The sequence below is a fragment of the Lepidochelys olivacea genome (genome assembly GCF_965140295.1).
Source record: "Lepidochelys olivacea isolate rLepOli2 genome assembly, chromosome: 9".
NCBI classification, from domain to species: domain Eukaryota; kingdom Metazoa; phylum Chordata; order Testudines; family Cheloniidae; genus Lepidochelys; species Lepidochelys olivacea.
In genome coordinates this window covers 47,553,141-47,569,254 of record NC_140419.1, presented here as the reverse complement: position 1 = coordinate 47,569,254, position 16,114 = coordinate 47,553,141, and the positions used below count along the sequence as shown (strand labels likewise).

Below are 16,114 nucleotides of genomic sequence, written 5' to 3'. Positions count from 1 at the left end.
TCAGGCTCTTTATCCTCTGCAACTTTCCTAGGCTCTTTCAGTCTGCGCACTTTGCCTTGTGAGCGGAGCATTTGGCTTCCTATCACAACGTGCATCATCAGTCACTTGGAGAGAGAATACAAATGAGGTCAGATGAATAAGACTAACAAAACCTAGTTTTTCTCCACATTGCCGCCTCCTTTTTTCCCTTGAGTCCATTTTCCCTCTCTCTTTCACTATATGCTGCTCTCTGCTTGTTTTTGTCCAGGATCTGTCTACTTCATTCTCCTTTTCTCCCAGCAGGTGACCATCTGTAAACCAGAGGATTCTTCATAGCCACGAAAATGGCTAGAGGTTCCTTACTTGTGACATTTCTCTTACTAATGTGTTCCATTTACAGCAGCTGGTCAGTTTCATTTTCAGGTAGGAACTTCTGAACTACCTGTTAACTTCACTTTCTCCCACCGAGAGCCTGCATTTAAAATTACACTGCACCCATTTTCTGAGCACAGAATCTTGAAGGTTCAGTAGGCAAGAGGCACTTCTTGAAATGCACAGGAGAAAAATGAGAATTAATTTATGGTTATTCATGAACTCACCATATCTGGGCTTCCTACCTGAGGTCCAATAACCTCCTTGTGTTGCTGGACTTATGGGATCCAATGAGTTATGCACAGAGGACCAAAGTTGGGCACCTAAATCTGTGTTTTAGGAACCTGTGGTGATTTAATATTACTACTTTGCTCTTCTGTAGTGCTTTTCCTACGTAGCCCTCAAAGCGCTTCACAAAGGCAGGTATCATTAACCCCCTTTTGTAGAGCTGTAATGAGAAATGAAGTGACCTGCCAAAATACACAAGTCAGCTGGGAACAGAATGCAGGTCTCCTGACTCTCAGCCCAGTACATTATCCTCTGGACCCCACAATGCCTCCTGACAAGGGACCCAATCCTGCAACTTGAACGGCAAAGGAAACAAAAAGCCTCATGCATCTGATTGCAGGATCAGGGACATACGTCAGCATTTAAGTGCTTCAAATTGTATTTAAATGGCTACCTTCAGACAGCTAGGTTGAAAATTTAGCCCAGAGAGACTCCCAGCTGAGACAAGCTTTGGACAGCTCCTCCTGGCTCGGTGAGCGGGAAGTTCCCTTTCACTCATCCAGTGAAACTGCTGATTACGATTCCTACGGTTTGGGGGGTTTCTTTTAAGATGAGCTAATAATAACAATCCAATTTCTTTCGTTGGGTTCCAGGATTCCAGGGCTAGTCATTTACCTACACAGGAATTGTATTATTGTCTGACACAGCAGAGGTGCAGTGATACGATTGCTTAGCTATAGGAGACTGAAAACTGCGTAACAACCTCTGATATTGGTCCCCCATTTCGCCAGGGCCACTGTTCAACAGGAGAGTGACAAGAGACCCTGTGAAATTCAGAAATGCCAAACCAAATGTTGGACATTTGATTGATAGTCTGTACAGAATGTTTTAGCCAAAATGGGAAGAGAGTGAAGGATAGGTGGGAAACTTTTCACAATGCTGCAGGAAGCCACGTGGTAGCGGTTTTCTTTTACGGTGTTGCCTATAGGCCCTGATGTTCTCACAATGGTGTGGAAGTAGATAAAGGGAATTTGGATGCAGGCCTCTGAAATGAGCGGGAGTCAGGCTAACTCTAGCTTTAATAACGCAAGATTTCTAGAAGCGGGAATTGTGCGAAGCGAGTGGGAAAAGTATTGCGAGAGAGGCTGTTGTGACCTCGTAGTAGATAAGAATAGAATGTAGACTATAAGAGAAATTGGTGAGAAAAATAAGATATCATGAAGGAATACGTATAACCAATATGCAGCTGGTGCTCATTATTGTCTGTAATAAAGGTATAAATGCTTCCTCTAATTGTTTATCTTTAGCGAGGCCTGCCTAGGTGGGGGAAACCCTGTGTCCTAGTGCGCACTCTCCCTCTGTGCAATTGCTTGAGAAAATAAAGTGTATCTGACTTGCTGCACCCAACCTGAGAGTGAGAACTGTGTTTTTCTCTGACAAAGGCGATTGTAAGCAATAGCTAAGCAGGTGGAGGTGATGTATTGTAGACTTTCCTCCACTGCTATGTTCTGTCAGAAGCTTTTTTTTTTTTTGTCCAAAGTTGCTTTACACTGGAAGAAATGTTCTGCCAAAAAGCATTAGAACAGGGGAAGATGGGTATGCTTTATTGAGAGATATATTCAGGGTGTTCTCTTTCATTTCTTCCGAGTTTTCCGCTTCATCTCTGAGGTGACACAGCAGAGGGACTGAACGTTCTGTTTTTATATCTTGGACATAAAATATTTAGATAAATTTTATTTATTTCATTTGGACACAGTAAATCCTTGATTAACTGAGACCTGCCTAACACTATGCCTGGTCATTAGCACAAATAAATGAACTTTAACCCAACATCATGAATTTTGAGGCTGGCTCCTTTTACATGACGTAGTCTTTTAATCCACTGAAATATTATTCAGCTGATCACCACCTAGGGGAATACTGACTCTACGTTGGGGCATAGACAATCTGAGTAAAGTTGTCCTTAAGTCTGTTTTGATTTTTTGAAAGTTGTCTCCTCCACTGTGTTATTTCGCCAAGTTAAAGCATAAATTACTCATCTCTAGCCTAAAAATGAAGCTTTGGCTTCCTGTGACAGCATTAATGGTCGGATCCAATTTTGTTTTCATAGTGTTTGTGAGAAAAGAAGAAGCACACCAGGTGCTGAAGATCCGTAAACGCTCTAACCAGTTCCTGGAGGAGATTCACCCAGGGAACTTGGAGAGAGAATGCATTGAGGAAACCTGCTCCTTCGAGGAGGCAAAGGAGATTTTCCAATCGCAGGAGAAAACAGTGAGGCATTTCACTTCAGAAAAAGCTGCAAGCAATAGCTGATCAGTGGGGAGATACAAGGAAGTGTTCTGACTCATTGATATGAGTAGGGCTCCGTGTTTGTCACGGAGGTTGCAGAAGCCACGGATTCTGTGACTTTCCTTGACCTCTGTGACTTCTGCAGCGGCTGGTGTGACTGACCAGAGGGCTGCCCAAGCAGCTGGCTCTGGGGCCAGTTGCTCAGGTGGCCCCAGGGACAGCCACACCAGCCGCTGCTGTAGCAGCCCCACAGCCAGCCACTCAGGTGGCCCCCTAGCCAGATGCCCTGGAGCCGCTGCTGGGGCGGCCCCAGGGCCAGCCGTTGCTTGGGTAGCCCCGGGCGGCTGGCCCCAGGAAATGCCCAAGCAGTGGCCGGTGCGGCTGGCCCCAGGGGTCGCCTGAGCAGCAGTCTTTGGGGCAGTCAGAGCAGCTGTTTCTCAGTGGACCCTGGCAGCTGGTGCTGCTGGCCCTACCCCCCCATTGCCAGTGGCCCCTGGGGCTCCGCCCCCCCACCCCCCAGATACGCCCTAGCAGCGGCCCCTTTAAGATTTAGTCAGGGGTATTTATAGTATGTCATGGACAGGTCACAGGCCATGAATTTTTGTTTATTGCTCGTGCTCTGTCCATGACTTTTACTAAAAATACCCATGACTGAATCGTTACCTTAGGTATGATTAGGCCCTACCAAATTCACGGTCCATATTGGTCAATTTCACAGTCATGGGATTTTAAAACTCATAAACTTAATGATTTCAGCTATTTAAATCTGAAATTTCACAGTGTTGTAATTTGTAGGGGTCCTGACACACAAACGAATTGAGGATGGGGGTTGCAAGGTTACTGTGGGGGGTTGTGGAACTGCTACCCTTACTTCTGTGCTGCTGCTCACGGTCAGGGCAGAGGGCTGGACAGCTGGAGAGGGTCGGCCGCTCCTGGAGCGGCTCTGCAGCCAACTGATTGGGCGGTCCCCCCCAGCCAGATGTCAGCAGCAACACAGAAGTAAGGGTGGGTGGCATGGTATGGTATTGCCATCCTTACTTGTGCGCTGCTGCTGGCAGGGGGCACTGCCTTCAGAGCTTGGCGTCCGGCCAACAGCCGCCACTCTCCGGCTACCCAGCTTTGAAGGCAGCGCAGAAGTAAGGGTGGCAACAGCATGATTCCCCATAAAATAATCTTGTGACCATCCCCCCGGAACTCCCTTTTGGGTCAGGACCCCCAATTTGAGAAAAGCTAGTCTCCCCCATGAAATCTGTGTATTATAGGGTAAAAGCAGACAAAAGACCAGATTTCACGGTCGGAGACCAGATTTCATGGTCCGTGACACATTTTCCATGGCCGTGAATTTGGTAGGGTCCTACATATGATAACCCACAAGACCAAAGGCCACCAGAATGCTAGTGGAAGAAAAAATTTATGATTTTGATCATTATTATTCTCTAATTCCAAAAATGTAATTAAGCATAAAACAAACAACCCAGAAATTTATGTAACCTTAACAAGAGAGCACAGACAGGCTATGACGTCCTATTCCTCCATTTCTAAGGAACATGAGTTTTTACTCAAGGTTTCAGATGAATTGCAAAGCATCGAATAAGGTGCCAAGAAGGCTGGTTGAGTAATTCAGTGCTACTGAAGCATGCCATGAAGGAAATCAAGATTTTCAAAGGCAACAGGTGATTTTTTGGATGTCCCACTTGAGACGTGTTGAAGGATGATTCTCAGTGGGTGGATGTGGAGCATTGTCAGGACATTGGGTCCCTTTAAAGCGCCTGAGGTTGGGTACTCAAAACTACGAATCAACTTTGAAAATCTTAGCCAATGTCAACACTGTCCTTGCTGATTCTGGAGATCCCACCAGCTTATTTCAGATGTGGGGGGTTGGGGAGGCCTCACCACCCCAGATATAGGAAATAATATAAAGGAGGTACAGGCTCTGTCAAGACCAGAAATGGGCAAGCTAGCACTTAACAAAGAGAAGTACAATTATTTTCAACCAGCTGACTGGGTGGTTACCTGTTAAACTCTTTAATAGAATCTTATTTGAGAGCCCCAGATGATAAATTAAGAGACTGGAACAGGGGTCGGCAACCTTTCAGAAGTGGTGTGCCGAGTCTTCGTTTATTCACTTTAATTTAAGGTTTCGCGTGCCAGTAATATGTTTTAACGTTTTTAGAAGGTCTCTCTCTATAAGTCTACATATTATATAACTAAACTATTGTCGTTTGTAAAGTAAACAAGGTTTTCAAAATGTTTAAGAATCTTCATTTAAAATTAAATTAAAATGCTGATCTTACGCCGCTGGCCCGCTCAGCCCATTGCCGGCCTGGGGTTCCGTTCACCTAGGCCGGCAGCGGGCTGAGTGAGGCCTGCAGCCAGGACTCTGGCTGGCAAGGGGCAGGCAGCCAGAACCCCGGACCGGCAGCAGGCTGAGAGGGGCCGGCGGCCAGGACCCCAGACCGGCAGTGGGCTGAGTGGCCCCACTCAGCCTGCTGCCGTCTGGGATACTGGCCCTGCCCACATAGAGCGGGTACGTACCTTCTCCCTGGTTCTAGCCCATTCTCTTCCTCTCTCTCTCTGCACTGAGCTGAGGGTGGGAGTGCACTGAGAACAGGACTGGGGGTGAAGGAGCAGGCTGGGGGTTGGGGTGCAGGGCCTGACCAGGAGCTAGAATGAGGGAGTGGGCTCAGGGTTGGGGCAGGAGGTTTGGGTGTGGAGTGCTTACCTGGGCAGCTCCCATTTGGTGCAAGGGGTGCAGGTGGGAATGTGGGGGCGGGGTGCAGAAGCTCCCGTTTGGTGCTCAGGATGGGGGTGGGAATGTGGCGGGTGCAAGAGTGAGGGCAGGGGGCTGTGGGTGTGTGAGGAGGATGCAGGAGTTAGGGCTGAGGGCATGTGAGGGGGGTGCAGGAGTCAGGGCACTGGGTGTGGGGGGGCTGGGTATGTGTGGGGGTGCTGGAGTCAGGGCTGGGGTTGTGGGGGGGTGCAGGGGTCAGGGCAGAGGGCTGGGGGTGTGGGCTAGGGTCATGGGGGTGCTCCCAGCCCCCTGCCCAGAGTGGCTCACGGCAGGTGGCTGGAGGGGATATGCCCTGATTCCACCCCCCTCCCCCAAGACCACATCCCCACTCTTCTCCGCCTTCTCCCTGGGCTGCGGCTCCTGCTCCCTTGCAAGGGCCATCAGCTGATCTGAGGCAGGGAGGGAGAGGAGGAGGGGCAGGAACCCAGCACATTGGTGGAAGAGGCTGGGGAGGGGGGAGCTTGCCTGCAAGGCGGGGGGGCGGAGAAGAGCAGGACGGGGCGGGCAGGATTTTTAATGGCATGCTGCTGCCAGTCTGGGTCCCGGGCTAGAAGATCAGAAGTTTCAGTCTCTGAACACAGGAATTAGGACTCTCGGCTACTGGCAAGATAAAAAAGGAAAATCTTTGGAAAAATCCTTATGCCTTTCTATGTGGTATTTTCCAAAGCAAAAGCAAGAAAAATAATCTGTCACTCGCTACCTGGTTAGCTACTAGTTTAACCAGTTAACTGTCACTTTGGCCCAGCGGTTAACTGGCTAGCGAAAGAGGCGCTCTCAGCAGCTAAGGGTGAACCCACAGCCACAATATAGATTAGTTAAGGAAAAATGCTACAAGAACCATTATTTCCTAAAGTCAGTAGGTAATGTGTCTTGCCCTATTAACTAATGTTTTCCTCTCTTGTGATTATTTCTTGCAGATGGAGTTTTGGTTTGATTACAAAGGTAGGACCGGGGGAGATTTTTTTACCTGTTTCCTACACTGCTGTTAGTTGCCACAAGTCAGTGTGGAGAGACGACCCAGACAGAATGTGTGTCCGCTTCCTCATGCCAGGCCTTTGCTAAGTCATGGAACTGTATGTGACAAGGTAGCACAATGTGCGTCTCTTCTTCCAAACAGATTTAAATCCCTGCAAAGAGAATCCCTGTAAGAACGGTGGCATCTGCAAACAGAAACACTACGATTATTTCTGTATCTGTCCCCCACTGTTCGGAGGAAAGAAGTGTGAAATAGGTGAGTGTGGAAATGCACATAGGCATTCTACTGAAGAAAGGATGAAGGGTGAAATTCACCCTAGGTCCTTGTGCTGGCTATCTGTGCAGGGCTGAATTTCACCTATAACGAAGACATTAATATTAACTCCATTGGTCTGATTGATACACAGCTCCTCCGGTGCCCTAATACCACAGAAACACATGCTGTATCACAGAGCTGCATGCACCGGGGCTCCGGTATCTTAGTAATCAGCTTCATCAAATGTATCAGACACGCTAGCCAAAGTTCAGTGTACAATACCAACATGTGCGAAGTTCCTGTTACGTGAACCATTCGCGAACAAAATGGTGGCACTGTTGCCTTTAAAAAAAAACAAAAAACTTCTGATTCCTTCCCCTCTGAAACACCATCTACAGTCTGCAAGAAAGAACATGGCAGGAAATTACTGCCCAGAATAACTAGAAGTGGGAACTAAGAAAAATTACGAGTGACTCTTTCTTTGTCCATAATGATCTCCCCAATGAACTTACATTTGCCAAATGCATCTCATTACAGCTACGTTGCTATTATGTATTATCTTTTCAAGTGAATTGTCATAAACATAGAGATAAGGGCAGCTGTACTGAATCACTTTACCTGTAAGGGATTAAGAAGCTCAAATAACCTGGTTGGCACCTGACCAGAAGGGCCAATAAGGAAAGCAAATACTTTTAAATCAGGGTGAGGGGGTGGGAGGTTGTGTTTGTGCTCTCTTTGTTTTGTTCCCTCTCTGGATGGACAGACAAGTCAAGCAGTGACAACATCTCCTTAAAACATACCTGGAATAATTCATCTAAAAATTACAGAAATTGTAAGTGAGGCAAGGAAATGCGTTAGATTATCTTTTGTTTTAGCTTGTAAATTTTCCCTATGCTAAGAGCAGTTTTATTCCTGTTTTTTGTAACTGTGAAGTTGAGTCCAGAGGGGAGTCCTCCGTGTTTTAATTTTTATTACCCTGTAAAGTTACCTTCCATCCTGATTTTGCAGGTGTGATTCTTTTACTTTTTTCTTTATAATAAAGTTCTTCTTTTAAGAACCTGATAGGGCACTAAAATCAAAAGATAAAGGGTCTGGTCTTTACTTAAATTAAAGGCAATTGTTTGGTATATTATTCTCAAGTCTCCCCTGGAAAGGAGGTGAAGGGGTTCGGGGGAATAGGGACTACAAATGACCCTTTCCTGAATTTTTGTGTGAATCACTTGGTGGTGGCAGCGATACTGTTCAAGGACAAGGGAAGGAATTTGTGCCTTGGGGAAGTTTTTAACCTAAACTGGTAGAATATAAGCTTAGGGGTCTTTCATGAGGGTCCCCACATCTGTACCCCAGAGTTCAAAGTGGGGAGGGAACCCTGACATGGTGGCAGAGGTATGTTTTCAGGAGACAATGTCCCTGCTTGGCTTCTCTCTCTGTCCAGATTTAAAAGTATCTTCTTTCCTTATTGGTCCTTCTGGTCAGTTGCCAACCAGGTTATTTGAGCTTCTTAACCCCTTACAGGTAAAGCAATTCAGTACAGCTGTCCTTATCTCTATGTTTATAACATGCACCAATATGTTCAGCACCTCCCAGAAACAAGTGAAGGCCTGCTCCCTGCCCCCAGGCGCTTACACATTCACCGCAGAAGGGAGATAGATAGTACTGTAAGCTCTTCAGGGCAGTGTGAATGGGAGCTGCGAAGCTGCTGCTGGGGGCAGCGCGCAGAGATTCCCTGAACGCCCCTTGCCTAGGGGCCACAGGGGTACATTGCTGACCTGGTGCTTGCGGCTTCAGCCCCAGGGGGGCGCACCGAGGCTCAGGGACCGGTGTCCGGCCTGCGGCGTGGAGACTTGCCACAGGCCAGATGAAAAGAAGCAGCGGGCCATATCTGGCCCACGGGGCCCACCTCAGCCTGAGGCCCTGAGCTGCAGCCCCTAAAGCCCCTGCGTTAATCCGGCCCTGCCTCTCACTCTGTCAGGATAACACCTAGCACAGTGAGGCCCCAATCCTCTTGCAGTGTCTAGGTGTTACTGTAATACAATAATAAACAGGCAAGGGGAGGGAAAGGGTTAAGACAGTGTGTGTCAAAATCACACACACATCTTGGCCGTTCAGTTTAATTGTGGGGTGTGGTTTTTCTTCTGTCCCACCGCCCCCTCCTGCCAGTAGATCTAATAGCGTAGAGCTGTATTTCTTCTCTGCCGTCGGCTCCATGTGTTTGTTACAGCCCTGCTGCCGAGACGCTGATGTGCTACTGGGCCTTTTCCTCAAAATAAGTGAAGTTTCAGAGCGGTAGCCGTGTTAGTCTGTATCAGCAAAAACAACGAGGCGTCCTTGTGGCACCTTAGAGACTAACAAAGCTAACAATAAGCAAAGTGCTTCAATGTCTTTCCCCTGCAGAGAAGTTTGAATGCTGGTACAAGAATGGCGGCTGCTGGCAGTATTGCCAAGATACCGCACACTCCCTTCGTGTGGTGTGCTCCTGTGCAGAGGGTTATGTCCTGGGTGATGATGGAAAGAGGTGTACGCAATCAGGTAATGGCTCCGGGACTCTGAGTTACTTAGACTGAAGAGCAGGACAGGTTTACAGCCACTGCCCTTCCCTCTTCACTGGGTTGCCCACTTGCCCTTGAACTGTCACATGCACCAATGAATCTATGGGAAAAACTGGTTGCTGTGATGTAGAATTGAAGTATACTCATTTACCCATGGAAACACCAGCAAGCCTGGAAAATCTGGCTTTTTCTCCACTCTGTTCATTCCACTCCCTTTACTGAAGGCAAACCCTGATCTCAAAGCCCAAATATCCCCCTTGGACTTTCAGGCTCTGCCAACATTACCTCAGCAAGGAGGTATTCCTGGGCAAAGGAAAAGGAGATTACTCCGCACTGTGCCATGTAGTGCAGGGAGAACACCACTGACTCAGTGGCCAGACAGGGAGCTTGGGGAAGTGCCAGACACAGCCGCTCACAGTACAATGAGTAAAAGCACTTGGCATGAGTAACAGGGTTCCTAGAGCCTAGGAACCAGTGGAGGCAATGTGTATGATCTATCAGGAGTTGATACCCATTGTACGTCTCTTCACGTGCATTTGGATGATGGGAAGGATTAATGGGTGGTCAATGGTTCATCTTCAGACAGCTGAAGAGGAGCAGAATTAGCTTAGGGATCAAAACTTGACACTGAAACCCAAAGGCTGTTTTTCTTATTTTTCAGCTCAGTTTCCCTGTGGGCTGATTAAAAGATCCATGCGTGCTTTGGAGGAAGTTGTCCCTGGGCTCACTGGGATGGCAGAGGGGCGAGCCCCCAGGCTCAACGGGAAGGTGAAGAGGGGTGCCCCCGGGCTCAATGAGTCGGCAGAGGGGGACGCCCCTGGGCTCAATGAGTCGGTGGAGGGGGGCACCCTCAAGCTCAACGGGATGGCAGAGGGGGCCACCCCCAGACTCAATGAGTCAGCAGAGGGGGGCACTCCTGGGCTCAACCGGATGGCAGAGGGGGGCATCCCCAAACTCAATGAGTCAGCAGAGGGGGGCGCCCCCAGGCTCCATGAGTTGGTGGAGGGGGGTGCCCCCCAGCTCAATGGGTCAACAGAGTGGGAGGCCCCCAGGCTCAATGGGTCAGCAGAGGGGGGCACCCATGGACTCAACCAGATGACAGAGGAGGGCACCCCCAAACTCAATGAAACAGCAAAGCAGGGTGCCCCTGGGCTCAATGGGTCGGCGGATGGGCAGAATGTGCATGATGGCCTCAATCAAACTGAAGCTGAAGGAAACCTGACAGATGGAGATCTACACAGCTGGACAAAAGTCTACCAAACTGCAGAGCATGATGATACCAGGATCACTGGGGGATCTTTCTGCCATCGTGGCCACTGTCCCTGGCAGGTAACATTTCTCTTGCATATTGAGTCATTAACACCACATCTCCTTCCCTTATCGGTGCTCACTCTGTGCCCCAGCCAGGACCTCATCAAGGTTTTGCCAAGTATCCCTGTTCATGGCCAAACAGAACTGCGTAGATCCTCAGTGTATCTCCGCAGCTTCTTTTCTGGTGGCCCACACTGTAGTTACCTCATTCATTAGTGTACATGGGATCCTAAATATAGTCTCTCTTATAGCTCCTCTTCTTGCAGTACAGCCAACCAATCGTCTTCAGTCTCCAACATGTCCTTCACCTTTGTTTACTTACTTACCCAATGGTCAGGGGCAAATATTCTCATGAATCAATGTTCAGATTTTAACTTCTACATCATCTGCTTGGTATGTGGCTGTGTTTCTGCTCCATGCATCCTGCCTAATAGGATCATCTAATAGGATCATCGTCTCTCATCAGCAGAAAAGGCACTTACTTTTTAGATACTGAGTTTTTCACAGAACTTTATATTCACTCATGATGCTTCTCTTTATTTCATTTTCCTATCTTATAACAGCATGTGGCAGTTAGCCCAGGGAGCAAGACTCCCAAGCCTTTCCTATCCATTGTGATTTTGGCCATATTTGTAATTAAAATGAGTTTGGCCTTCTCCATATTTGTTCTTCATCTGTATTTCTTATTTTACTGAGCAGTGTTCACTGCTTCTAGAACTTTCAGGTGTTTTTGGCAAGACGACAATGTCATCTGAAGTTCTTCTGGATCCCTTATTATTTTCAGAGCAATAGATTAGTCAAGAGGGTTTCCCTTTGAAGGTGTCTGGCGGTACGTTACAAATAGATGAAGCGTTTCATTTAGTATTTCCTTGTCGACCTTTCTACTGCCAACCTGATCTCTTCACTCACTTTATCAAGCTGAAGTACCTCTTGATTAGTTAGGTACATGTGATTTAACATACTTCCTTCTACTCTCATCTAAGGGCTTCCTCCAGCTCCCATTAAATCCAATGAAAATTGACTTCAGACTGTCTCATGGGCTTAAGGTTGCCTAACTCTCTTAGGCTTCTTTGAAAATTCCAGCAAAATAAAGTAATATATGATGGCTCATTGATCCATGAATGAAAAGTTGCATCTAAATCAATGCGGGAAGTCCAGAAAGGCTGTACTCCCTTCGTTAGTTGATGGCTAAAGATTTTTTTCTGCTATTAACACTCAATTGACTGCTCTATATTTAGTGAGCTGCAGCGTATTTTCCTTTTTCTGAATGCACACCATTATTGTAGTGGTCTATCTTTACAATATTGTACCTTTGCTTTCTTTTGACCCTTTTGTGAATAATTTCCCTCCTAGGTCTAATACAGAATCCAAGGTACTGCTATCCCTTGCTTCATTGTCCTTTGCCACTTTTGTGTTTACATTTTACTTTATATTTTAACAGTACAATAACCGGGCCTGAGTCTCGGCTCTTTTACACAGACGTAAGATGTAACTCCAGTGACTTGTGTGACATTACTTCTGTTCCAAAGCACTGTAAAAGAGTTCAGAATCAGGGCTAAAATTTATAAGCATCAAGCTCACAAAAGTCATGAAATACCAAACATTCAGGTTTAATGCTAATCTTTAATCTTGTTCACATATAGCTATGCCTTTAATGTGTAGTACCGCTTTATTTTATAGCTTGTTCCCTTTTTTATTTCTTTACAATACTGTATTTAAAAAGGGCATGAAAGTTTGTTGTTTTTCCCACCAAAAAGTCATTTCTTCCCCATCACCTCTTTAATTTTAACTTTAAAAATATGAGGAATATCAAATCTGGTTTCCCTTAGCTTTGGTGAAGGCCTTATTAACAATTTCAGGGAATGTGTGTTTTGATCTTTCTCAGCTTAAAGGGTTTATGGTGTTGAGTCTTTAGCAAAGCCAGCACTCCATTCAGGGTAGACAATACCTGAACATCTAATATTAAAAAGAGGGACCTGGGGAGATATCCGCCCCCTTGCCCCTCCCACTTTTACCCTTTATAGCTCATCCTGAAGTCCAATATCATTTTTCCTTGCCCTTTTTTTGTGTGTGGTTTTGCACAACTTTATAAATCTGGAGACCTGAGAGATGCTGGCTCGGTGGCTCCAATTCCCACTGACCTAAAATTGCGGGTGCTCAGGATCAGTTCCTCTTCATTATTTCTAATACTTCTGTTTCTTGTCTTGGCCCTTAACTTTTGCTCTTCTTGTGCAGCTTCATATTCAGCATTTTTTAAACTTGGCACTGTTTGGATATTATAGTCTCTTGGCACTGACCTTGCTTTCTTTTGTTCTAGCATCTTCCAAAGCTTTGCAGCCAGTACTGGAGCTCACATTAGATTTGTTTTCCAAGACTGACATTTCCACTTTGGTTATCGCCTTCTGCTTGAATTTCTATCCTGGTCTGTTGATTATTCTGCTCTGTTCTTACAATCTTATCACTTTCCATAATTACACTCCTTAGACACATCATCCCTAGTGACATCACACTGATTAATTCTGAACACCTGTGTAGTATTTGGGATTTAGCCCTAATCATTTTCATCCTCTGCATCATAAAGTTAGTAGTAGTTTCTAGGGAACTACTACAGTACATTGAAATAAGTCCTGTTGAGTGTGCTCTTGCTCTTGTTTTTTCACTGTAGGTATTTGTCCGAAATAGCAGGGGTTATGGTTTCTGTGGAGGGAGTTTAATCAGCAGCCGCTGGGTCGTCACTGCTGCCCACTGCCTTGAGATTGTTAAACCACATCATGTTACGATAGGTGAGTGAATTGGAAAAGTCTCCACGCTCCCGGAGGCGCTATGAAAGCATGAGTCTGCTCTGAAAAGTGACTAGAAAGGCATCGGGGGTGTTCCAGTTCCTTGACTCTCACTGCTCAGTTTATAAATAGAAAGATTTTTTTTTCCAACTCCCAGCCCTGCAAACGCAGGCTCTGCTGTGACCATGGTAATAGAACCGGCTAGCAGGAACTGAGTTACTTTCAGCTTCAGGTTTCCGCAGTTAGCTGACAGGGCAAGCCTGTGGTTACCAGAGTCACTGATGAAACAAATCTCAGCCCAAGTTTGGCTGTTCGTAGGGTTTCCTGCACGACCTTCTAGTGTGTGCACCTAGTTCCCTCTGAGCAGAACATCCTAGTTTCTCTTATGTTCTATCATGGTGGAAGTAACAAGTCACATCTGCCTCACCAAATCAGCAGAACTTACTTAGCAACTGTATGCAGGATTCTAATTCCCTTCAGCAGGAATGGGTGAACTGGATGATGAGGAAGAAAGTAGTTCTGTAGGTGAGGCACTGGACTGTGACAGGTGAGACTTGGGTTTAATTCCCAGCTTCGCCAAAGACTTCTTGGGCAAGTCACTTAATCCAGTGGTTCTCAAACTGTGGGTCGGGACCCCAGAGTGGGTCGTGGCCCTGTTTTAATTGAGTTGCCAGGGCTGGCTTAGACTTGCTGGGGCCTGGGGCCAAAGCCGAAGGGTTTCAGCCCTAGGTGGTGGGGCTCAGGTTACAGGCCCCCTGCCTGGGGCTGGAGCCCTTGGGCTTTGGCTTTGCACCTCCCCTCCCCCCACCCAGGGCAGAGTGGGCTCAGGCTTCAGTCCCCCGTCCTGGGGTCGTGTAGTAATTTTTGTTGGGGGTCACAGTGCAATGAAGTTTGAGAACCCCTGACTTAATCTATGCTGTGCCTCAATTCTTCCTATATAAAATGAGGATAGTACTTCCCTCCCTTACAGCATGTTATATGGATAAATCCACTACTGGTTGTATTAGGAGTCATGAAAATTCCTAATTAGAAGAGCCCTGTATCCCTCTGAAGAGTCAAGCCACCATACTAAGGCTAGTGAGTTTTTCTTCCCTCTTGAATTGGAATAATGTTTTCTTGGAGAGGAAACTGGTTACTGTGAATACCTGCAGCACTGAAAACTTTAATCAGTATCCTCTTCTCTTTATCTATCTATACACAAGTAGACATAAAATGAGATGTGAAATTTCAAAGGACACGTGACTTTCATTATCTACTTTGAGCAGGCTTGTGTCTCCATGCAAATTAACAAAAGGTCCAGTGTTCATTCTAATAAACCAGCTAGTTCTAGTTCCAACCAGCTTTGAGCCTGTTGTTAAATTATGGTGGGTGTTTTAAAATGCATCTAAATTCTTCATAAGCATGGTAGTACAGACCCAATAAACTCTCACACTAAACAATTTCAGATAGTGCCCCCGACCCTCTGCTGGTCATAGATCTCGTCATGCCAAATTATAAAGTGGTAGCAATGCTGGCTTTAGACTGTAACCTCCATATTTAGGTTCATGGGTGTTGTAACCTATTTTGATTTAATTTGGGAGGCTAAAGCATTAATCTACTACCATAGCTGCTCCCCCCATGAAACTCTTACACAAGGGATTTAGAATTCTTTAACATCTTTGTTTTCAATTGCAGGAGACTTTGACAAACACCAGAGAGAAGTGAAAGAACAAAAGATCAAAGTGCAACAGAGCTGGATACATCCACACTATGACTCAGATAACTATAATGGTGACATTGCTTTGCTCTACTTGAGCAGCGATGTTGTATTTAATGAGTATGTACTCCCCATTTGCCTTCCCAATCCTAACCTGGCAACCCTGCTGACTGTGGAAGGGACTAGGGGGATGGTGAGTGGATGGGGTTCCACACATCACAGGGGTCCTGGAACACGCTTCCTCATGAAAGTCAAGCTGCCCATAGTAAGCATGGAAACGTGTAGGCAGTCAACAGCGAAGCTCATTACAGATAACATGTTCTGTGCAGGCTATGCTGCCAAAGCCCAGGATGCCTGTAAAGGAGACAGTGGAGGCCCCTTTGCTGTCTCTTACCACAACACTTGGTACCTGCTAGGGATAGTCAGTTGGGGTGAGGGCTGTGCTGAAGAAAGGAAATATGGTGCATATACGCGGGTAGCCAACTATGTACCATGGATAAAGGAGTTGGTTGAAAATCTAGCTGATGCAGGAGGATTTTTACCTTCATTCTAATGAGGACCATTTCTAAAACATCAGAAATGCTACCAGTAATAAAACTGGAAATTTTACAATAGCTTTAACTTAAAAAATGTAGTTTATTCAATATGAAGCTAAATATAGTCTATTCAGTATTCCTTGTTCTCCTAATAAATGTAATACAGTATTTGCTGCTCCTGAGACTTTTGTAATACAAACCACTGCCCTAGAAACGTTGAAAGTGGAGGTTTCAGAGTAACAGCCGTGTTAGTCTGTATTCGCAAAAAGAAAAGGAGTACTTGTGGCACCTTAGAGACTAACCAATTTATTTGAGCATGAGCTTTCGTGAGCTACAGCTCACTTCATCGGAT

General features: G+C 46.2%; 1 protein-coding gene across 1 annotated transcript in view; it reads left to right on the top strand.

The window, feature by feature from the left end:
- The window catches only part of PROC (protein C, inactivator of coagulation factors Va and VIIIa), a 35,862-nt gene extending 19,932 nt beyond the window's left edge, over nucleotides 1-15,930 (top strand). Inside the window, exons 11-18 of the mRNA XM_084638188.1 lie at nucleotides 302-402; nucleotides 2,690-2,850; nucleotides 6,577-6,601; nucleotides 6,777-6,890; nucleotides 9,285-9,419; nucleotides 10,101-10,768; nucleotides 13,416-13,533; nucleotides 15,205-15,930. Of these exons, the coding sequence (XP_084494314.1) occupies nucleotides 302-402; nucleotides 2,690-2,850; nucleotides 6,577-6,601; nucleotides 6,777-6,890; nucleotides 9,285-9,419; nucleotides 10,101-10,768; nucleotides 13,416-13,533; nucleotides 15,205-15,779 (1,897 nt within the window). The 3' untranslated portion in view covers nucleotides 15,780-15,930. The remainder of the gene's footprint in view (nucleotides 1-301; nucleotides 403-2,689; nucleotides 2,851-6,576; nucleotides 6,602-6,776; nucleotides 6,891-9,284; nucleotides 9,420-10,100; nucleotides 10,769-13,415; nucleotides 13,534-15,204) is intronic.
- Nucleotides 15,931-16,114: the final 184 nt, after the last annotated feature.